General features: G+C 52.3%; 3 protein-coding genes across 7 annotated transcripts in view; 2 read left to right on the plus strand and 1 right to left on the minus strand.

The window, feature by feature from the left end:
- Positions 1-11,996, plus strand: part of TJAP1 (tight junction associated protein 1) — a 72,893-nt gene extending 60,897 nt beyond the window's left edge. For all 4 annotated transcript variants that reach the window (XM_075338948.1, XM_075338950.1, XM_075338952.1 and 1 more), the window contains 3 exons: positions 3,340-3,447; positions 8,097-8,180; positions 9,861-11,996. In XM_075338948.1, the coding sequence (XP_075195063.1) occupies positions 3,340-3,447; positions 8,097-8,180; positions 9,861-11,021 (1,353 nt within the window). In that variant the 3' untranslated portion in view covers positions 11,022-11,996. The remainder of the gene's footprint in view (positions 1-3,339; positions 3,448-8,096; positions 8,181-9,860) is intronic.
- POLR1C (RNA polymerase I and III subunit C) overlaps positions 1-23,362 on the plus strand; it is a 321,201-nt gene that overhangs the window by 188,543 nt on the left and 109,296 nt on the right. The window lies entirely within an intron of this gene.
- LRRC73 (leucine rich repeat containing 73) overlaps positions 13,858-23,362 on the minus strand; it is a 63,108-nt gene continuing 53,603 nt past the window's right edge. For both annotated transcript variants that reach the window (XM_075337904.1, XM_075337905.1), the window contains exons 5-7: positions 14,868-14,968; positions 14,503-14,689; positions 13,858-14,253 (exon numbers count right to left, since the gene is read on the minus strand). In XM_075337904.1, coding sequence (XP_075194019.1) covers positions 14,183-14,253; positions 14,503-14,689; positions 14,868-14,968 — 359 coding nt within the window. In that variant the 3' untranslated portion in view covers positions 13,858-14,182. The remainder of the gene's footprint in view (positions 14,254-14,502; positions 14,690-14,867; positions 14,969-23,362) is intronic.

A 23,362-nucleotide genomic window follows, 5' to 3' on the forward strand; every position in this document is an offset into this window, starting at 1 on the left:
TCTCACCTGCGGAGATGTCACTTATGATAGGAGTACGCTGTCCTCTCACCTGTGGAGATGTCACTACTGATAGGAGTACGCTGTCCTCTCACCTGTGGAGATGTCACTTATGATAGGAGTACGCTGTCCTCTCACCTGTGGAGATGTCACTACTGATAGGAGTACGCTGTCCTCTCACCTGTGGAGATGTCACTACTGATAGGAGTACGCTGTCCTCTCACCTGTGGAGATGTCACTTATGATAGGAGTACGCTGTCCTCTCACCTGTGGAGATGTCACTTATGATAGGAGTACGCTGTCCTCTCTCCTGAGCGTGGCCATGGTGTCATCCTGCCGTTACATGGACTTTGTATGGAGATGCCGATTCTCCCGCATTTAATATCTGCTGCTTCTGACGTTATCAGGTTCCTCCATATTTATCACTTCTGCTGCAGTGATTTATCTTCACATGACTGCGAATGTGGAGGGATGGCGGATGTCACTGGGGTTGTGCTGTAGGTGCAGCAAATGAGGCCGAGTGGTGGTGAAGGAGCGGAGCGTGTGAGGCCGAGTGGTGGTGAAGGAGCGGAGCGTGTGAGGCCGGGTGATGGTGGTGAAGGAGCGGAGCGTGTGAGGCCGAGTGGTGGTGAAGGAGCGGAGCGTGTGAGGCCGAGTGGTGGTGAAGGAGCGGAGCGTGTGAGGCCGGGTGATGGTGGTGAAGGAGCGGAGCGTGTGAGGCCGAGTGGTGGTGAAGGAGCGGAGCGTGTGAGGCCGGGTGATGGTGGTGAAGGAGCGGAGCGTGTGAGGTCGAGTGGGGGTGAAGGAGCGGAGCGTGTGAGGTTGGGTGGGGGTGAAGGAGCGGAGCGTGTGAGGTTGGGTGGTGAGGGATGAGGGTATGAAGCCGGATGATGGTGGTGAAGGAGCAGACCGTAAGACGGCGGGTGGTGGTTTAGGAGCGGAGCTATGAGGTCGGGTGATGGTGGTGAAGGAGCAGATTGGTGGTGAAGGAGCGGAGCATGTGAGGCCGGGTGATTGTGGTGAAGGAGCAGAGCGTGTGAGGCCGGGTGATTGTGGTGAAGGAGCAGAGCGTGTGAGGCCGGGTGATGGTGGTGAAGGATGAAAGTATGAGGCCGGGTGATGGTGGTGAAGGAGCAGAGCGTGTGAGGCCGGGTGATGGTGGTGAAGGAGCAGAGCGTGTGAGGTCGGGTGATGATGGTGAAGGAGCAGAGCGTGTGAGGCCGGGTGATGGTGGTGAAGGAGCAGAGCGTGTTAGGCCGGGTGATGATGGTGAAGGAGCGGAGCGTATGAGGCCGGGTGATGGTGGTGAAGGAGCGGAGCGTATGAGGCCGGGTGATGGTGGTGAAGGAGCGGAGCGTGTGAGGCCGGGTGATGGTGGTGAAGGAGCAGAGCATGTGAGGCCGGGTGATGGTGGGGAAGGAGCGGAGCGTGTGAGGTTGGGTGATGGTGGTGAAGGATCAGAGCGTGTGAGGCCGGGTGATGGTGAAGGAGCAGAGCGTGTGAGGCCGGGTGATGGTGGTTAAGGAGCGGAGCGTGTGAGGTCGGGTGATTGTGGTGAAGGAGCAGAGCGTGTGAGGTTGGGTGATGGTGGTGAAAGAGCAGAGCGTGTGAGGCCGGGTGATGGTGGTGAAGGAGCGGAGCGTGTGAGGCCGGGTGATGGTGGTGAAGGAGCGGAGCGTGTGAGGTTGGGTGATGGTGGTGAAGGAGCGGAGCGTGTGAGGTTGGGTGATGGTGGGGAAGGAGCGGAGCGTGTGAGGTTGGGTGATGGTGGTGAAGGATCAGAGCGTGTGAGGCCGGGTGATGGTGAAGGAGCAGAGCGTGTGAGGCCGGGTGATGGTGGTGAAGGAGCAGAGCGTGTGAGGTTGGGTGATGGTGGTGAAAGAGCAGAGCGTGTGAGGCCGGGTGATGGTGGTGAAGGAGCGGAGCGTGTGAGGCCGGGTGATGGTGGTGAAGGAGCGGAGCGTGTGAGGCCGGGTGATGGTGGTGAAGGAGCGGAGCGTGTGAGGCCGGGTGATGGTGGTGAAGGAGCAGAGCGTGAGGCCGGGTGATGGTGGTGAAGGAGCAGAGCGTGAGGCCGGGTGATGGTGGTGAAGGAGCAGAGCATGTGAGGCCGGGTGATGATGGTGAAGGAGCAGAGCATGTGAGGCCGGGTGATGATGGTGAAGGAGCAGAGCGTGTGAGGCCGGGTGATGATGGTGAAGGAGCGGAGCGTGTGAGGCCGGGTGATGATGGTGAAGGAGCGGAGCGTGTGAGGCCGGGTGATGGTGGTGAAGGAGCGGAGCGTGTGAGGCCGGTGGTGAAGGAGCAGAGTGTAAGAGGCCAGATGATGGTGAAGGTTGAAGATATGGGGCCGGGTGATGGCTCAGAGCGTGTGAGGCCTGGTGGTGGTGAAGGAGCAGAGCGTGTGAGGCCGGGTGATGGTGGTGAAGGAGCGGAGCGTGTGAGGCCGGTGGTGAAGGAGCAGAGTGTAAGAGGCCAGATGATGGTGAAGGTTGAAGATATGGGGCCGGGTGATGGCTCAGAGCGTGTGAGGCCTGGTGGTGGTGAAGGAGCAGAGCGTGTGAGGTTGGGTGATGGTGGTGAAGGTGCGGAGCGTATGAGGCCGGGTGGTGGTGAAGGAGCGGAGCGTACGAGGCCGGGTGTTGGTGAAGGAGCGGAGCGTATGAGGCCGGGTGTTGGTGAAGGAGCGGAGCGTATGAGGCCGGCTGTTGGTGAAGGAGTGGAGCGTGTGAGGCCGGGTGGTGATTGTGAAGGAGCAGAGTGTAAGAGGCCAGATGATGGTGGTGAAGGATGAAGATATGGGGCCGGGTGATCGTGGTGATGACTCAGAGCGTATGAGGCCAGGTGATGGTGAAGGAGCAGAGCGTGTGAGGCCGGGTGATGGTGAAGGATCGGAGCTTTAGAGGCTGAATGATGATGATGGTGGTGCGGCCGAGGCCTGGCCGTTTGCTTGTGTGGTAGTGATGGAGCGGTGGATGTAGCACGTTGCGCTCTGCTATACCTCACATGTAACTCTTTCTCTCTCTTTGTCTCGCGCTGTCACAGGCCTCGTTCAGCCAAAGCTGGATCTATTCAGTTGCGTTTGGTAGTGGGGTGGGCTGGAGGGTTGGATGGGGAAGATAATTTTTGGGTTTGTGTCCTTTGTCCAGAATGTCCCCGTCTCTCTTGTCTTCCACCTTTTGGTAGCTTTGTGTTTAATAGTGACACCTCCAGTATGGCTGACACGCTCGGTCCTCCCGTATGTTGGGTGTATGAGATCACGTGTTTCCTCACGGCTGCACCTTCCCCACCCTCCGTCCTGCTCCACATGGTCACTGAACACCCCCCTCTGGTCACTTCTAGATCAAGAAGGCCGAGATGGATCGAAAAACCCTGGACTGGGAGATTGTGGAGCTGACGAATAAGCTGCTGGACGCCAAGACGACCATCAACAAGCTGGAGGAGCTGAACGTACGTCACCCTAAGGAATGGGTGGGGGGTGGAAGGTAGAAATGTCCCCCGAGAAGGTCCCCTCACCAGGACATTGAGCCACAGTACAGCCCCTCAGACCTCCAGCGGGACCACCCACAGTCCAGTCTGGCGACGTTTCCCTTTCCTGCTAGTCTATATTTGTGCCTCACGATGGCCGGGCTCCTGCCAGACGAGTCACGCTCTTCAGTTACTTCATTCACTTTATACCTTAATGCGGGAAAAAAAATTCCACGGTCGGTGAAAGATGCCGATCCGAGCGGTGTGTGATTTTTCTGGATTTCGGATTGTCCGGTGTTTATTTTCCGAATCCGGTATGTTTTTATGCTTCGGACGGGTGGAGTCGGGGTCTGGGGGGCGGACGGGTGGAGTCGGGGTCTGGGGGGCGGACGGGTGGAGTCGGGGTCTGGGGGGCGGACGGGTGGAGTCGGGGTCTGGGGGGCGGACGGGTGGAGTCGGGGTCTGGGGGGCGGACGGGTGGAGTCGGGGTCTGGGGGGCGGACGGGTGGAGTCGGGGTCTGGGGGGCGGACGGGTGGAGTCGGGGTCTGGGGGGCGGACGGGTGGAGTCGGGGTCTGGGGGGCGGACGGGTGGAGTCGGGGTCTGGGGGGCGGACGGGTGGAGTCAGGGTCTGGGGGACGGACGGGTGGAGTCGGGGTCTGGGGGGCGGACGGGTGGAGTCGGGGTCTGGGGGGCGGACGGGTGGAGTCGGGGTCTGGGGGGCGGACGGGTGGAGCTGGGTATTGGGGGGCGGACGCTGGAATCGTGGCCTCTACTCTCCAGTAGTGAAGAGCTGCTGTACTTACGTGCGCAGTCATTAATCTTGTGTTTTCATCAGCTTTTTACAGATGCTCCGATAGCGGAGATGGCGGTTTTGGTTTTTTTTTACGTTAGCTTTTATTTTTCTTTTTTTAGTCGCTCCGGGGACGTGATCCTGCGATTGATGTCTATATAGTGCCGTACACTGTATAGGGTTCAGGTCTGGAGATGCTCGGCCATTTTAGTACCTTCACCCTCAGTGTCTGTAGGGAGGCAGTGGTGGTCTTGGAGGTGTTTGTGGTCGTTGTCATGGTGGAATATGAAGGGAGAGGGTCATCCTTTGCTTCAGTGTCACAGGACATGTTGGCATTCATGATTCCCAATGATCTGTAGCCCCCACAGCCAGCAGCACTCATGCAGCCCCAAACCATGACCCTCTACCACCATGCATGCACCATGCATGACTGTAGGCAGGACACACTTGTCTTTGTCCTCCTCACCTGTACAGTGTAGAGTTCCTCCCGACTCTCGGCCTCCGTGTACGTTTTAGCTATTTCACATTATTGACTTGTTCTTTTCTATCTGAAAGTTCTGAAGTTTTCTTCTCCTAAGGTCATGTGATGAGACTGTGACCCCCGGAAATTGTTTTTCATTTCTGTAGCCTGCAGGGGTTCATCATCTGAGTCACCAGAGTTGCCTGGATGATGACATCACATGGACTGTACCACGTTCTCCAAAGGGGTGGGAGGCGGCAGAAACTCCTATCAATTGCTGATGATGACTGCACAGCTCCTTTTCTTTTAACTGCTCTGCCCCCCCCCCCCCTTCCGACTGTAATCACCTTGTCCTCCACACAAGAGGGCTGGTCATGTGACTATGCACTGATGCATCATGGGAATTATAGCAGAACATAGAGGAACTAAATTGAGAGTCGGCAATCCAGATAGGAGAGAAGAGGAGGCCGCATGAATAGAAACGCACCATAGGTTATAGACAATCGGTGCAGTGATGGCAGCGGCGCGCCCGTGTCACCGCAACGTCACGACTCACCGACACACGGAAATAGCTCAGCATTCCCTGCTTGTTCATTGTCTGCACAGTGATTGATTGCGAGCGCAGCTCTGGAGTATAATACAGGAGGTAACTCAGGATCAGTAATGTACAGTACAGACCAAAAGTTTGGATACACCTCATTCAAAGAGTTTTTTCTTTATTTTCATGACTCTGAAAATTGTAGCTTCACATTGAAGGCATCAAAACTATGAATTATCACATGTGGAATGAAATACTTAACAAGAAAGTGTGAAACAACTGAAAATCTGTCTTCTATTCTAGGTTCTTCACAGTCGCCACCTTTTGCTTTGATCACTGCTTTGCACACTCTTGGCATTCTCTGGATGAGCTTCAGTCACCGGAAATGGTCTTCCAACAGTCTTGAAGGAGTTCCCAGAGATGCTTAGCACTTGTTGGCCCTTTTGCCTTCACTCTAAGGTCCAGCTCACCCCAAACCATCTCGATTGGGTTCAGGTCTGGTGACTGTAGAGTCCAGGTCATCTGGCGTAGCCCCCCATCACTCTCCTTCTTAGTCACATAGCCCTTACACAGCCTGGAGGTGTGTTTGGGGTCATTGTCCTGTTGAAAAATAAATGATGGTCCAACTAAACGCAAACCGGATGGAATAGCATGCCGCTACAAGATGCTGTGGTAGCCATGCTGGTTCTGTATGCCTTCAATTGTGAATAAATCCCCAACAGTGTCACCAGCAAAGCACCCCCCACACCATCACACCTCCTCCACCATGCTTCACGGTGGGAACCAGCCATGTAGAGTCCATCCGTTCACCTTTTCTACAAAGACACGGTGGTTGGATCCAAAGATCTCAAATTTGGACTCATCAGACCAAAGCACAGATTTCCACTGGTCTAATGTCCATTCCTTGTGGTCTCTTCTGCTTGTTGTCTGTTCTTAGCAGTGGTTTCCTAGCACCTATTTTACCATGAAGGCTGCTGCACAAAGTCTCCTCTTAACAGTTGTTCTAGAGACGTGTCTGCTGCTAGAACTCTGTGTGGCATTGACCTGGTCTCTAATCTGAGCTGCTGTTAACCTGCGATTTCTGAGGCTGGTGACTCGGATAAACTTATCCTCCGCAGCAGAGGTGACTCTTGGTCTTCCTTTCCTGGGGCGGTCCTCATGTGAGCCAGTGTCTTTGTAGTGTTTGATGGTTTTTACCACTGCACTTGGGGACACTTTCAAAGTTTTCCCAATTTTTCTGACTGACCGATCTTCATTTCTTAATGTAATGATGGCCACTCGTTTTTCTTTACTTAGCTGCTTTTTTCTTGTCATAATACAAATTCTAACAGTCTATTCAGTAGGACTATCAGCTGTATCCCCCAGACGTCTGCACAACACAACTGATGGTCCCAGCCCCATTTATAAGGCAAGAAATCCCACTTATTAAACCTGACAGGGCGCACCTGTGAAGTGAAGACCATTTCCAGTGACCTCCTGAAGCTCATCAAGAGATTGCCAAGAGTGTGCAAAGCAGTAATCAAAGCAAAAGGCGGCGACTGTGAAGAACCTAGAATAAAAGACATATTGTCAGTTGTCACACTTTAAATATTTCATTCCACATGTGATAATTCATAGTTTTGATGCCTTCAATGTGAATCTACAATTTTCAGAGTCCTGAAAATAAAGAAAACTCTTTGAATGAGAAGGTGTGTCCAAACGTTTGGTCTGTACTGTATGTACACAGTGAGTGCACCAGCAGAATAGTGAGTGCAGCTCTGGAGTATAATACACGATCAGTAATATAATGTATGTACACAGTGACTGCACCAGCAGAATAGTGAGTGCAGCTCTGGAGTATAATACAGGAGGTAACTCAGGATCAGTAATGTATGTACACAGTGAGTGCACCAGCAGAATAGTGAGTGCAGCTCTGGAGTATAATACACGATCAGTAATATAATGTATGTACACAGTGACTGCACCAGCAGAATAGTGAGTGCAGCTCTGGAGTATAATACAGGAGGTAACTCAGGATCAGTAATGTATGTACACAGTGACTGCACCAGCAGAATAGTGAGTGCAGCTCTGGAGTATAATACAGGAGGTAACTCAGGACCAGTAATGTAATGTATGTACACAGTGACTGCACCAGCAGAATAGTGAGTGCAGCTCTGGAGTATAATACAGGAGGTAACTCGGGATCAGTAATGTATGTACACGGTGACTGCACCAGCAGAATAGTGAGTGCAGCTCTGGAGTATAATACAGGAGGTAACTCAGGATATGTAATGTATGTACACAGTGACTGCACCAGCAGAATAGGGAGTGCATCTCTGGGGGATAATACAGGATGTAACTCAGGATCAGTAATGTATGTACACAGTGACCCACCAGCAGAATAGTGAGTGCAGCTCTGGAGTATAATACACGAGGTAACTCAGGATCAGTAATGTATGTACACAGTGACTGCACCAGCAGAATAGTGAGTGCAGCTCTGGCGTATAATACAGGAGGTAACTCAGGATCAGTAATGTAATGTATGTACACAGTGACTGCACCAGCAGAATAGTGAGCGCAGCTCTGGAGTATAATACAGGAGGTAACTCAGGATCAGTAATGTAATGTATGTACACAGTGACTGCACCAGCAGAATAGTGAGTGCAGCTCTGGCGTATAATACAGGAGGTAACTCAGGATCAGTCATGTAATGTATGTGCACAGTGACTGCACCAGCAGAATAGTGAGTGCAGCTCTGGAGTATAATACTGTATTAACAATGTGTGTAGTCAGTGACCGCATTATTTATTCCATATGAGGTCAGTAGACGTTCTTCGTTATCACCTGTCCCTTCTTTTTCAGGAGCGATACAGGCAGGACTGTAATCTCGCTGTGCAGTTGCTCAAATGCAACAAGTCTCACTTCAGGAACCACAAGTTTGCAGACGTGAGTATTGACATTGTGGTGGGCGTCTCCACTAATGGGTACATTAGTACTGCGGGTTGTCTGCTGTGTTCAAGTGAGCTGTGCTGCTAGGTCCAGTGTGACTGTGTGTAGATGGGGGTTGTGGTGCCGGGTCCTGTGTGTGGCTGTGCGTGGATGGGGGATGTGGTGCCTGGTACCATGTGAATGTGCGTAAATGGGGGTTGAGGTGCCGGGTCCAGTGCGACCGTACTGACCCGCATCTTCTCGTTTTCCGCTTGCTTACCCGCTTCTCATTTTCCGCTCCCTGACCCGCTTCTTCTCGTTTTCCGCTCGATGACCCGCCTCTTCTCGTTTTCCGCTCGCTGACCCGCCTCTTCTCGTTTTCCGCTCGCTGACCCGCCTCTTCTCGTTTTCCGCTCGCTGACCCGCCTCTTCTCGTTTTCCGCTCGCTGACCCGCCTCTTCTCGTTTTCCGCTCGCTGACCCGCCTCTTCTCGTTTTCCGCTCGCTGACCCGCCTCTTCTCGTTTTCCGCTCGCTGACCCGCCTCTTCTCGTTTTCCGCTCGCTGACCCGCCTCTTCTCGTTTTCCGCTCGCTGACCCGCCTCTTCTCGTTTTCCGCTCGCTGACCCGCCTCTTCTCGTTTTCCGCTCGTTGACCCGCCTCTTCTCGTTTTCCGCTCGCTGACCCGCCTCTTCTCGGTTTCCGCTCGCTGACCCGCCTCTTCTCGGTTTCCGCTCGCTGACCCGCCTCTTCTCGGTTTCCGCTCGCTGACCCGCCTCTTCTCGGTTTCCGCTCGCTGACCCGCCTCTTCTCGGTTTCCGCTCGCTGACCCGCCTCTTCTCGGTTTCCGCTCGCTGACCCGCCTCTTCTCGGTTTCCGCTCGCTGACCCGCCTCTTCTCGGTTTCCGCTCGCTGACCCGCCTCTTCTCGGTTTCCGCTCGCTGACCCGCCTCTTCTCGGTTTCCGCTCGCTGACCCGCCTCTTCTCGGTTTCCCCTCGATGACCCGCCTCTTCTCGGTTTCCCCTCGATGACCCGCCTCTTCTCGGTTTCCCCTCGCTGACCCGCCTCTTCTCGGTTTCCCCTCGCTGACCCGCCTCTTCTCGGTTTCCCCTCGCTGACCCGCCTCTTCTCGTTTTCCCCTCGATGACCCGCCTCTTCTCGTTTTCCCCTCGATGACCCGCCTCTTCTCGTTTTCCCCTCGATGACCCGCCTCTTCTCGTTTTCCCCTCGATGACCCGCCTCTTCTCGTTTTCTCCTCGATGACCCGCCTCTTCTCGTTTTCCCCTCGATGACCCGCCTCTTCTCGTTTTCCCCTCGATGACCCGCCTCTTCTCGTTTTCCCCTCGATGACCCGCCTCTTCTCGTTTTCCCCTCGATGACCCGCCTCTTCTCGTTTTCCCCTCGATGACCCGCCTCTTCTCGTTTTCCCCTCGATGACCCGCCTCTTCTCGTTTTCCCCTCGATGACCCGCCTCTTCTCGTTTTCCCCTCGATGACCCGCCTCTTCTCGTTTTCCCCTCGATGACCCGCCTCTTCTCGTTTTCCCCTCGATGACCCGCCTCTTCTCGTTTTCCCCTCGATGACCCGCCTCTTCTCGTTTTCCCCTCGATGACCCGCCTCTTCTCGTTTTCCCCTCCCTGACCCGCCTCTTCTCGTTTTCCCCTCCCTGACCCGCCTCTTCTCGTTTTTTGTTTTCCCAGTTGCCATACAAGCTGCAGGACATGGTCAGTAAGCATCTTCAGGGCTCGGCCTCATCTCCGGGCTCCGGCCAGGACACCCCTCCTCCGGGTCTCTCACATTCAGATGTGGTGCCCACCTCTGTCATTGCCCGTGTTCTGGAGAAGCCAGAATCGCTTATTCTTAACTCTGCGATGTCCAGCAGTGGCAGCGGCCCCACAGCAGAGGATGTGTTTGTACATGTAGACATGAGTGGCTCCTCTCAACAACAGAATGGTGTCCTCCAGAAGCAGAGCAGCGTGGACAGTGCCACTGAAGATCCACCAGCCTTTGAAAAACTCAGTCCATACCCAACGCCTCCACCTCCGCATCCTCTGTATCCTGGACGTAAGGTCATAGAGTTCTCCGACGAGAAGGTGCGAATCCCCAAAAACAGTCCCCTGCCCAACTGCACCTATGCCACAAGGCAAGCTATCTCCCTCAGCCTAGTACAAGGTGAGGAGGGGAGCCCCGACAGACACCGCACTGTCCCAAACAGCCCAGCGTCGTCAGGTGGCTACCCTCAGCGGGCACGGAGTGCTGACAATCCCTCCCGGTCTCCACTAAGTAGTGCAGCCCCCAGCTCTGCCAGCTCAGAGGAGGACATGCTGGCCAACTGGCAAAGGATGTTTGTAGATAAAGCAGCCCCAAGTTCAGAGGGCTCTCTGGCACACCGCACCTCCTTTAGTCGGGACACTGCCCTAGAGCTACAGCAGAGGTTCAGCCGCTCCATGCAGGAATTGAGCCGCGTGGCACAAGCATTCTCTGAACGGGAAATGTCTGGAAACAGCTGGATGAGCAGCCGGGAGAACAGTCCAGAAAAAGAGAGCTCCGGCACAAGGAGAGGACAACTCCCCAATGAGTACGGTAAGGAATTCTCCACAGAGGAGGCTCAGGACCTCCTCTGTGGAGATGTGGAGGAGGAGGAGGAGATGGGGCCACTACCGCTGCCCGAAGACATTGATGAAGACCAGGAACTGGATGAGTCAATCCTTGAGACTTGTGAAGAGCATGATGACGACATATTAAAGGAGAAACCTCCAAGCGGCCGTCCACACCGAAGCCCTAAACGAATGGGTGTGCACCATCTGCATAGGAAGGACAGCCTGACCCGAGCCCAGGAGCAGGGCAACTTACTGAACTAGCCGTCAAGTCCTATACATTATATATAGAATGTCTATGGGCAGAGGCCATTACCTTACAGTATATGCAGATGCCTGGGCCCGGGGGGTCTCCTCCACACACAATAGTGCGTTACAGGAGGTGGGTTACCCCCTGAACAGCAGAGGACCGCACTGAGGCCCAGGAGCCTACCACATAGCTGATGGCTCACGAGGACCCATTCAGTCTATGTCCCATCAGCAGCCGGGTGTAGCCACGTAGTGATGATCATTCAGTCCCCTATGTGAAAATGGCCTCTTGTCCCACCATGCGTAAAAGGGTTGGCCACTTCCCGGACAACCCCTTTACCATCCGCCACCAATTAAGGGGGTGAGTCGGGTGGAGCGAAGTAACGGAAGGTAAAGTGCTCGGAGGGGATAGGTTCGCCTGGTCCCTTACATGTGGGGTCTTGGTTCAGCCGGTCACGTATGGAAGCCTCGTGGCTTGGTGGCTGCTGACTTATTTGCTGCCTGATCCCTCCTCCTCAGCAGTGTCATGGTTGTTGGTGCGGGGTAGCTCACCTCCGCCGTGGTTCTATAGCCTCTCGCTGTTGGTGCAGGATACTCCCCTGGTTGCACCGCACATCGGAGATTTCCACATCTGCCCCTTTCTCTGGTGTTGAATATTTGCAGCTTTTTTTGCTTGGCGAGATGGCGGATTGTGGTGCGCGGACCCCTCCTCGGCCCGCTGGTGTTTTGTGTGCTCTGTCCCCGTCTGTGGCGCCTGTGTCCTGTCCTAGTGCTTATGTCAGACTTGCGTCCATCATGTCTGTATATAGATGCACATATATACATGTATATATATTTTTGTATCTGGCGGCACAGTGTTACTCCTTCCCGCGTGTCTGGCGCCTCCATCCTCTGGATCTCAGACTGTTAACCCCACACGTAGATTTATTTTCTGAAATTTTTTCAAAGCGGACGTCTATTTTCCAATGAGAAATAAACTATTTTAAATGAGCCGAGCCTTGTAGTGTTTGTGGGGTCGCTACATACAGTGATGGGGGGCAAGAAGGGGACGCACAGTGATGGGGGGGCAAGAAGGGGACGCCCAGTGATTGGGGGGGGGGGCAGGATGAGGATCCCCAGTGATGGGGGGGGCAAGAAGGGGACGCTCAGTGATGGGGGGGGCAAGAAGGGGACGCCCAGTGATTGGGGGGGGGGGCAAGATGAGGATCCCAGTGATGGGGGCAAGAAGGGGACGCTCAGTGATGGGGGGGGCAGGATGACGATCCCCAGTGATGGGGGCAAGAAGGGGACGCTCAGTGATGGGGGGGCAGGATGAGGATCCCCAGTGCTGGAGGGGGCAGGAAGGGGACGCTCAGCGATGGGGGGGACAGGAAGGGGACGCCGAGTGATGGGGGGGGGCAGGAAGGGGGATGCCCAGTGATGGGGGGGGGGCAGCTGCCCAGTGATGGGGGTTAGGAAGGGGACGCCCAGTGATGGGGGGGGGGGCAGGAAGGGGACGCCCAGTGATGGGGGGGCAGGAAGGTGGCGCCCAGTGATGGGGGGGCAGGAAGGTGGCGCCCAGTGATGGGGGGGGGCGGGAAGGGGGATGCCCAGTGATGGGGGGTGGCAGGAAGGGGACGCCCAGTGATGGGGGGGGGGCAGGAAAGGGGCGCCCAGTGATGGAAGGGGGCGCCCAGTGATGGAAGGGGGCGCCCAGTGATGGAAGGGGGCGCCCAGTGATGGAAGGGGGCGCCCAGTGATGGAAGGGGGCGCCCAGTGATGGAAAGGGGCGCCCAGTGATGGAAGGGGGCGCCCAGTGATGGAAGGGGGCGCCCAGTGATGGGGGGAGGGAGGAAGGGGGCACCCAGTGATGGAAGGGGGTTCCCAGTGATGGGGGGGGGAAGGAAGGGGGCGCCCAGTGATGGGGGAGGGGGGCAGGAGGGGGACGCCCAGTGATGGGGTGGGCAGGAAGGGGATGCCCAGTGATGGGGTGGGCAGGAAGGGGACGCCCAGTGATGGGGTGGGCAGGAAGGGGACGCCCAGTGATGGCGGTGGGGTTGGGGGGCAGGAAGGGGATGCTCAGTGATGAGGGGGGGCAGGAAGGGGATGCTCAGTGATTGTGGCCACTGTACAGAGGGGAGAGTGCTGCTCAGTGATGAGGGGGGCAGGAGGGGGACGCTCGGGGATTGTGGCCACTGCAGGAAGAGGACGCTTGGGGATTGTGGCCACTGTACAGAGGGGAGAGTGCTGCTCAGTGATGAGGGGGGCAGGAGGGGGACGCTCGGGGATTGTGGCCACTGCAGGAAGAGGACGCTCGGGGATTGTGGCCACTGTACAGAGGGGAGAGTGCTGCTCAGTGATGAGGGGGGCAGGAGGGGGACGCTCGGGGATTGTGGCCACTGCAGGAAGAGGACGCTCGGGGATTGTGGCCACTGTACAGAGGGGAGAGTGCTGCTCAGTGATTACTTTCCTTGCAGGATTTTATTGCAGCCCTCAGTTTGGTGCACAGGCGTGTCACTCATTCCTCACAGGGTCTCACATTGATGCATGCGGTGTTCCTCCTGAGAATTCTCAGTCTGCACTGCTGCCACCACTGATTTGCAGCCACCACTGATTTGCAGCCACCACTGATTTGCAGCCACCACTGATTTGCAGCCACCACTGATTTGCAGCCACCACTGATTTGCAGCCACCACTGATTTGCAGCCATTTGTTAGTATGCACTATTCGGAGCAGAAGTCATCGGTCTGCACTCAGAGCTTACCCTCGGTGTAATGTGTTCTGCAGCACAGAGTATTTCAGCTGTGTGCCGCTGTAACCTCTGCACGCACATTGCATCACACGGGGCCCCAGATTTTGCAGAAACCTTTATTAGCTTGTGCTTTAGTCCAGTGTCCGCCGCTCTGCCCCATGCAGCCCCTTCCCGGGTGGCAGAGAGGTCGTGCCTGTGTAAAGTGCCCGGTGATAATACAATATATTCATAGACATTCTCTGTGCTCATCGTGGAGTCGTCCTTGTCCCCCGACACCCTGTCTGCCCGCTGTGCAACACAAACGCTCCCCGGAATTGTGCAAACTTGTGACTTGTCCGTCAGTGAACACCCGTCCTCTCCATCGTGCAGCCATTGCTCACTTCTCAAGGCTTCAGGAGTTGGGTGACCATGAGCAGACATCAGATTGTGTGACCGTGTCCGAGCCTCACATCTCCGTCTCCGCAAGGAGGCTCTCTCCAATGCCGGAGGTCAGGAGGACCCTATGGGGGCCAGGACCTGAGAAATGGGAGACAAGAAAGTGATGAAGGGCATCTGATCCAACTGTGCATATCACTCCCATAGGATCCTATGCCCCTACACTCCCTCCCCATAAGTTATACCCCCGCCCCAGACATCCCCTTATACATCCAACCAACCGCCTTCATTCCGGCCTATCCCTGCATGGACAACCCTATGGTACATCTGTACGCGGTGGTAGGTGGCGGTAACGTTCAGGCTCCGGCCCTGGACTAGTCCACCTCTCACCTTTATTGCTCTTCAGATCTTTCTCCCTGATGGGTCGGCCCTGGCCGTGTTCTTCGCTCTCGTCCTCATCTTCGGCCTCTGACAGCAGATCTGCAATTTGCTGCTGCAGTTCCGCACTGATGTTATTCTCAGACAGCACCAGAGATTTCAGTGGGGTCGGATAATTCTGCACCATGTCCAGCAGGATCTGCGGGAAGGACAGAATCGGATCAGTTCCGGCCAGTGCTGGGCGACCGGGACATGCAGGGGAGGCGAAAAGGCCAGACAGAATCAGAGGCAAGAGGCTTCCGGGAGGCAATATGGCAGCTGCGGCACAAAATGCCACAGCGGCACGTGCTCCACTGGCCACAAAAAACAACACGTACCTGAGCCGACTGATTACTGAGTCCAGTTCCTTCCAAGTCCAGAACTTCCAGAGTCCGACTGGATGCCACACAAACGGCCAACATGGAGGCAATGTGATCCCCTGTACAGATAGAACCGCACACTGAAGACGGCATGAAGGATGTGGGACACTGCAGGCATGTACAGCCGCACACTGAGGGAGAGGCCCCTGCACACATGTACAGCCGCACACTGAGGGAGAGGCCCCTGCACACATGTACAGCCGCACACTGAGGGAGAGACCCCTGCACACATGTACAGCCGCACACTGAGGGAGAGGCCCCTGCACACATGTACAGCCGCACACTGAGGGAGAGACCCCTGCACACATGTACAGCCGCACACTGAGGGAGAGGCCCCTGCACACATGTACAGCCGCACACTGAGGGAGAGACCCCTGCACACATGTACAGCCGCACACTGAGGGAGAGACCCCTGCACACATGTACAGCCGCACACTGAGGGAGAGACCCCTGCACACATGTGCAACTGCACACAGAGGAAGAGACCCCTGCACGCACGTACAGCCGCACACTGAGGGAGAGACCCCTGCACACGTACAGCCGCACACTGAGGGAGAGACACCTGCACACATGTGTAACTGCACACAGAGGAAGAGACCCCTGCACGCACGTACAGCCGCACACGGAGGGAGAGGCCCCTGCACATACAACCGCACCCTGAAGACAATACAGAGGACGTGAGGCCCAGGGAGAGGAAGATAATCCAGCATCCAGTTCCAGAAATTTAAAACATCAATTTTATTCAGAAAAAGGTTAAAATTCCATGTTCCATAGCTGCATTAAAGGCGCATCAAAGCAGGAACTGGATGCTGGATTATCTTCCTCTCCCTGAACCTCGTGGTAACAAGGTCTAGCTACCAAACGTCCGTGCACCGTTCTGGCTGATGCTCTAATCTCCTGAAAGGGTGAGCTGGTGTTTTCTTCTTCTTGTCTTAGAGGACGTGAGGCCGTGTACAGATACAACCGCAGATGGACAATGAGTGACCTTTGTACAAATAGGTCAAGTAAAAGCAGTTCTTTAAAATACAGGGATCCGCAATAAAATGTAAATGTTTATTAAACATTTTAAGATAAACTAAACGGATTAAAAAAGTGTACAATTAAGCAGATTGGACTGTGCTCTGCGCCGAGCACTCGCTGTAAGCCCACAGAGGCGCTGACGATAGGTGGTGATATCACCGAATATCAGAAAGCTCCGGAGTAGCAGCGATACAATCATGGGAAAGAGCAAGGCACAAGGTCAGAAGCTCCTGATTCATTAGGAGGCGCACCTCTAAATGAATCTGGCACGTCTGACAAGCGCTGTGCGCCTCCCCATCCTACTCCAGTCAGAGACACAATCAGAGAAGGAAGGAGACTTCTGAGTTAAGGAAGGCCACAGCTCGAAATAGACAACAGAGGTGTCATACCCCAGTCCTGCCCCAGCTCTGCCAAATCTGGCACAAAAACACCAAAAGTCACAAAGTTATTCTGCAATTCCAAGTTGTCGACATTTTTCAGTTTATCAAAGTGATTTGAGTCAGAATTCTGGTGTGAATCTCTCTGATGGATCGGAGCAGTAACTAGAGGCAATGTTATAGAGAAAGAATGCGAGATTGGACTAGAGATGATACATTAATAAGGAGGGAAATGTTTGGTTAATGCCCAAAAGATACTAAATGGGAGGCAGAGAGAAGAAAGGGGCTCCGACGACCAATGCAAGTATGAACTCCGCTCAGACAACCACGCAAATGCGAATGACTCTTTAGTCCCCAGCCAGCGCTCCTCACTCACTTTTTTGTAGTATGGCAAACACTGGGCCTCAGTTCATGAGGTTGACTATCCTCCTTATCCTGGCAGTAATTACCGGGGTTAGAGACTTCCTCAGTTTGTCTCGATAGGCCATCCACGTTGCCATGGTCCCTCTCCTTTTTCTGAGAAATAAAAATAATTGATATTGAGTTCACCTCACCCCTTCCGATGTGTCCAGGATCTTTCCTGCGGCTCGGACTTGTAGGGACTGAACCTGATAGAATCAAGAAAAAGAAGGCTTGTCCGGGGCTTTGGAATAAATTGTCAGCCGCCCAGGTAAGATGTCCAACTAATTAATTTGTATATCTTCAGTAAAAATACAGATCATTTCCAAGATCAGGCGTGTCTCGTGCAAAAACTGACAACTACAACGCGTTTCGACTACATATTGTAGTCTTTGTCACTTGTCACAGCTCCAGAACGGAAAGTGTGACCCGGAAGGAGTGTGCCGCCATGACACAGCCTCGGTGAGTACACCGCGCGCTCCTACTCCCCTATCCCGTCCACGAACGTTTTTAATCTCCGGACTCTGGTCCAAATAGACTTCTATGGGTACCGGATTCTGGAGCGGATCGGGGTTTTTTTTAAATTTAGCAGGCCCCGCCAGTCCCGTTTTTTTTGCGAGTTTGACCAGCTCTAATCCTGGCTTCAGAAGATGCTCACTGCCCATGATCGGAAGTCGTCCGCTCAGTTGAAAATGCTTAACGAGATTTTAGTGCATTTTATCTCATTACGGCTTGTGAGAACGAAGAATGTGAGGCTGAAGCAACATTTAGGTGAAAGAATGTAATTTTTCATCCCATTCTGCATTCATTCCGGTGAAGCAGCGGAGCGGTTCACAAACCTCCTGAATGCAATGTTGAACACATTGAGAGGTGCAGTTTCTATTATGTGCTCACTGTGGGGTCTCCAAGCATCACGGCACCTCAAAATCACTTAATCTGTCTGTAAAAGTATAGGTTTTGCAAATTTTTCGGAAAACAAATGTAATTGTTTTTTAACTGCATGAGAGGACACACACAAGCTAGGGACCCCAACGTAGAGAAATACTTTGGCGCAGTGTTGGGGTCTATTGCATTGATCAATTCAGTAGCTAAATTTCTCTTGATTCATATGTTCATGGCAGTAATGCAGGTTCCATTTTTCACATTTTCACTCTTGCATATAGCTATTGGATTTTTCAAGTCAGTATTCACACAGCAGTTTCTGCTATTTCATGTATTCCCCTTACATAGTCACTGGTGTGCATACCTTATCTCCCCATAGTGATGTTTTTTTAGGTTTTTGCACCCAGTTCAGACTTAGAATGGTGTTCCAAACGTTATTCCTTATTATTCCAAGCATCACGGCCCCTCAAAATCACTTAATCTGTCTGTAAAAGTATAGGTTTTGCAAATTTTTCGGAAAACAAATGTAATTTGCTGCAAAATTTTTTACTCTTCCAATATCTGAACAACGACGACAAATGTTAGTTACCATTTTGTGTGGTCGTCCTCCCGCTACAAGGCCGGAGCTGGAGCAATTTCTGGCCTTGCTCTCTCCTTTTCTACCCTCCACAGCTGCCACCGTATGACGTGTGCTTACATCACTGCACTAGGGAGAGGTCTGATGTCATCTCTATTTCTTCGGTGGCAGGAAGTTCAGAGTTTGTGCGGGAACACAGCCGCTCCACCATTTCTATGGGGGCTTGTGAGATGGTGGCTCTCATACCTATAGTACTACGAGACTCATTAGGGCAGGTCAGGCTATTCACATACCTCCACCCATGGGGGTGTCTCATTTGTTGTAATGGTGTCTGTTTAACACATGGTCAGTGTCTGGAAAGAAAAAGAATGACGAGAGAGAGACTTTGCTAGTCCTGACCGGGACAGGGTGTGGAGGCTGCTGAAAATTCCACCTGTGTGGACGTAGCGCACGTTCTTTGAGGCCAGAAGAAGGCCTGTGTTATGTCTCTGAAGAGCGGTTTGTGTGTTGCTGAATAAATCTGCTGCACTTTTTAAGCACAAGTGTTCCTGTCGTTACCTCAAGGAGCAAACAGAGAATAACGCCATTACATTTGGTGCTAGGCTGCAGGCAGAGTTCCAGGAAGCCTATGTAGCCCCCGCAGCCGAGGCTGTGGATCCTGCTGGCGTTGTGTAGAGCTGTGGGAGTGGAGTAGCGCATGCAGAGGAGGTGGAAGAGTGGTGGCAGCAGCTGGTGCAGGTGGACAACCCCAGAGAACCAGCGACAGCAGCAGGAGCTGCAGCAGTGACAGGAGTCACTGATAGAGCGTCCAAAGGCGGTAATGGACCAATTTGTGCAATCCCTTCTGATTCCAGTTTAGACTCTGGTTACCCAGGAAAATCCCGAGACGCCGATAAACTGACATCAGGTGATCACTTGGAGGAGCCACAGAACTTACCCTCTATGTCCTAGAGTTCCCAAAAGGGGGTGGAGCGTCAAAAGTCCAAAGAAGCGTCTGTAGTAGTGCCAAGTGACAGGTGAGGAAAAGAGATGGGCAATCCTTTCAAAGGTTCGGTTCGCCAAGTCCAACCGAACAAACGCTACTTTTGCCAGTTTGCCGAACCGAACTCTGAACCTTTTCGATCCCTATTGGATTCATTGGGAGGCCAAATGTAAGGTAGAAAAAAACACCTTTATGGGGGGTTGAAAAGATTCCAAAACAGCAAAAATACGTTTTAAAGTGCAGCACCACTGTTTTGGCATAGCCTAAACTATTGACATACGAAATATTAAGGTGAATGAGAGACAGGTGTAGGGCTGGTGCTCCCATACCCCTGCCAGTACAAGACCCAGGGAATTATGGGCCATGCAACACAATTTTAATTTAAAAAAGTGCAGCACACAGCGACCGTGCCTTCTGCAGCAGCACATCCAGGATGGAATAGTGCCCTAGAAATTTCTGTACAACCAGGTTGAACATGTGAGCCATGCAATGCACATGTGATGTCGCCAAGGTGTAGTGCCGCCACCAGGTTTGCACCATTACCGCACACATCCTTCCCCAGGTTTAGTGGAGACAGCCATTGATCAAACTGGGCCTTGATAGTGGTCCACAACTCTGCAGCTGTGTAACTGCATTCTCCAATGCATATACATTTAAGCAATGCCTAATTGTGTTGACTTACACACAGGATGTGGGCTGGCATTTTCATTTTAAAAATAAAGAGATACATGAGTGACAGGCGTATGCCTCTTGCTCCAAGAACCCTGGGACTACAGACAAAAGACAATATGGAAACCCTACTTGGAGTCCCCACATTTTAAAAAATGAAGGTCAGGCAACATAAAAAGTGGCAACAATTGGCATAAACCTCAAATAGTCCAATAAAGCAACCTGCATGCTTGGGGCGGCCCTGTAACAAGGCCTGAACCAACATTTCTACCTTCACCAGAGACAGCAAGATAAGACAGGCGTAGGGCTAGTGCTCCCATAACCCTGGCAGTACACCAGCGCTAGACTGCACAGTCGGGGTCTAGGGTGGTAAAGTCATTGGACATCAACGACTTATTCATCTTTATGAAAGTTAGGTGGTCTACGTTTTCAGGGGACAGCTGGATGCGCTTATCTGACCATATACTACAACCAGCGCTGAGCTGAAGACACGTTTTGAGAGTTCGCTGGCTGCTGGGCAGGCCAATACTTCCAAGGCGTGACTGGCGAGCTCAGGCCACTCTTTCATTTTTGAAGACCAAAATGCAAAAGGGTCCAATCCCCCTTATGGCATTGACATTGAGCTCTAGATAATCCTGCACCATCCTCTCCAGTCATTCACTATGTGTCAGACTTCTACTCTGTTCTGCTGATGCATGCGATGGTCTAAACAATGTGTGCCAAACCTCACAGAAATGGCTTCTGCCACTTCAACTACTGCTAATGTTTCCGCATTGATGACACAACGTTCCTGTGGTGGGAATTCTAGAAAGCACGCTGTGTGCCGCACTGCTGCCGTGTGGCAAATTACTGTTAAGATGGTCTAGAAGCTTGTTTTGATACTCCAGTATCCACGCGTCCCCTTCCATGAGGGGGGGGGAGCATCTTGCTAAATTTAGTCTTGTACCATAGATTTAACAGAGTGGCAACCCAGTAGGCAGTACTATTTCTAATACTAACAATACGGACATCATGTTCCAGATGTTGCATCAAGAAGGCGATCATGTGTCAGTTGATTCGATAAATAGTGCTGGAATTTAAAATTAAAAAAAATCAAAAGATGCATGAGTGACAGGCGTAGGCCTCTTGCTCGCAGAACCCTGCCACTACACACAAGACAACTTGGAGTCTTCATATTCAAAAATCTTTCAGGTAAACTGCAGGACAGCAGTATCTATTCCCCCCATAATTCTCCATAGTCTGTTTGCACACCAGGTCAGTATGGTCCATGCAACATATAAGATGTGAGCTGGCCTTTTTATTTTAAAAAGTGAGCACACAGAGACCGTGCCTTCTGCAGCAGCACATCCAGGCAGAAATAGTGCCCTAGAAATTGCTGTACAACCAGGTTGATCCATGCAGTTATTATGTGATATCGCCCAGGTGTAGTGTCGCCACCAGGTTTGCACTGTTATCGCACATGGCTTTTCCTGGCTCCAGGTTCAGTGGAGACAGCCATTGATCAAACTGGGCCTGGATAGTGATCCACAACTCTGCAGCTGTGTGACTGCGCTCTCCAATCCATATAAATTTAAGCACTGCCTGATTGCGTTGACTTACAGACAGGATGAGGGCTGGCATTTTCATTTAAAAAAATAATCATGAGCTGAATGAGTGACAGTAATAGGCCTCTTGCTCACAGAACCCTGCCACTAAACACAAGACACAACTTGGAGATCCATATTTGATTCTTGATATTTAAAAACCTTTCAGGCAGACAGTGGCATCAATGCCCCCCGCCATAGTCTATTTGCACACCAGGGCAGGGAAGTATGGTTCATGCAACACACATGATGTAGCCTCAGTATCTTACATCGGTCAAAAACACCAAGCATGGTCACGTCCGTAACACCAGACGGACTCAGTCACACCTACTGTAGCGTAATGTAGTGGGTAAACAAATGGAGATTATGTGGTTGGAGACCTGTGTGAGGATAGTTTCAACAGTGATGCAGGAGGAGGAAGTAACAATTGCGGTTGATTTGGTGGCCGGTGGATGGGTAGGCCCAGTAGTATGCATTTTAGCTCAGTAAGATTCCCACAGTAAGGCACGTTGCTTGCACATGTGCTAGTTCATGCACCCAGTACTCAATTTATTTTCATTTTTGCCACTACTGACTTGTAGTTTACAGCGTTGGCAGATAACGAAACTTGGGTCATCCTTTGCACTCAAAAAAGGCCCAGGCTAGGCAACCCTTCCTGCAAACTGCAGACCAGTGACCGCTGCTGGCCACAGCCAGAGTTGTGCCTGAGGATGCAGTGCTGCTCATGATTGCATCACTACGTGTTTGTATAGGTATCGCCACCGTAACCTCATCTGCTTAGCTACACAGCTGTGTGCCTCTGGGTTCACACCAAGTGGGATCTACAACTTCATCGTTAGGCTCTATGTTGTCCCCCTCCTCCTCTTCCTGACATCACATAACAGTATGCGTACACCTCAGGTTTTAAGTCTCATCACAAACCTCCACCCCCGGGGGTTAACGGCAGTTGACGAGGGTGGAGATCATGCTCAGACCCTTTGAGCATCGGTGCAGACGCTTTCCTCCTCTTGAGTCTGGGAATCTTTGGAGCAGAACTCTGATGCCGATGGGATAGAATGTGTGACCAGCTCTGCAGACTCGCCCATGTGCGGTTCCCCACAGTCAGTTTGCCAGTTGGAGATTTGTGACGCAGGCGCAATCAAGTGTAATTGGGGTGGCACCTCTGAGGAATGAACTGTGTTTGATGTTGAGGTGCAGGAAGAGAGGCCACTTGATGCAGCGCTTGCCGTCCACTCTAGCACCTGCTGTTTATTAGCCTCATTTAGATGCTGAAACAAAGTGTGGCTGCCAAAGAAATCTAGTGGAGTAGGCTGTCAAGTAACGGATGTTCTCATTTTTCCTGGAATTGGGTGATCCAGTGTTTGCTCACTAGAGCTCTGACTAACAAAATTTCCAACATTTACACCTCGAACATTCCGCCTATTCACTCTTCCACAACCTTGTTGTGATTTTTTTTACCATAGAATCATAGAATATTAGAGTTGGAATGGACCTCCTGGGTCATCTAGTCCAACCCACTAATTGGACAAACCGTCCCAGGAATATTATTAAATAGTAATTAGTTCAATTATTCCAATTTTTAAGATTTTTTATTTTGTATAAATCAAGACTACATACCACCAACGTGCAGATATATCCATAAGTACTAGACCAATGGTCGCATATATAAAATACACAGACAATAAGTACAATAACCATATACAGTTGTCAAAAAAGTGAAGGTTCACAGAAAATGGGGATAGAGTCAAAGCCCAACTTATCCTTGGGACCATACAGACTGGTTCAGGCAGCGCCACATAGTATGGAAGTAAGGAAGATTTCAATCCTTATAAGTCCAAGGAAGTATATGGGGGAACTCTCCAGCGATTTCCTTTGTATTAATAGAGGTGAGCCTTCAATTTCATAGATTGGATAATCTCCACCTCAAACAGGTTATCTCCACCTATATGCGACCATTGGTCTAG

Source organism: Anomaloglossus baeobatrachus, chromosome 3 (genome assembly GCF_048569485.1).
Source record: "Anomaloglossus baeobatrachus isolate aAnoBae1 chromosome 3, aAnoBae1.hap1, whole genome shotgun sequence".
Lineage (NCBI taxonomy): Eukaryota > Metazoa > Chordata > Amphibia > Anura > Aromobatidae > Anomaloglossus > Anomaloglossus baeobatrachus.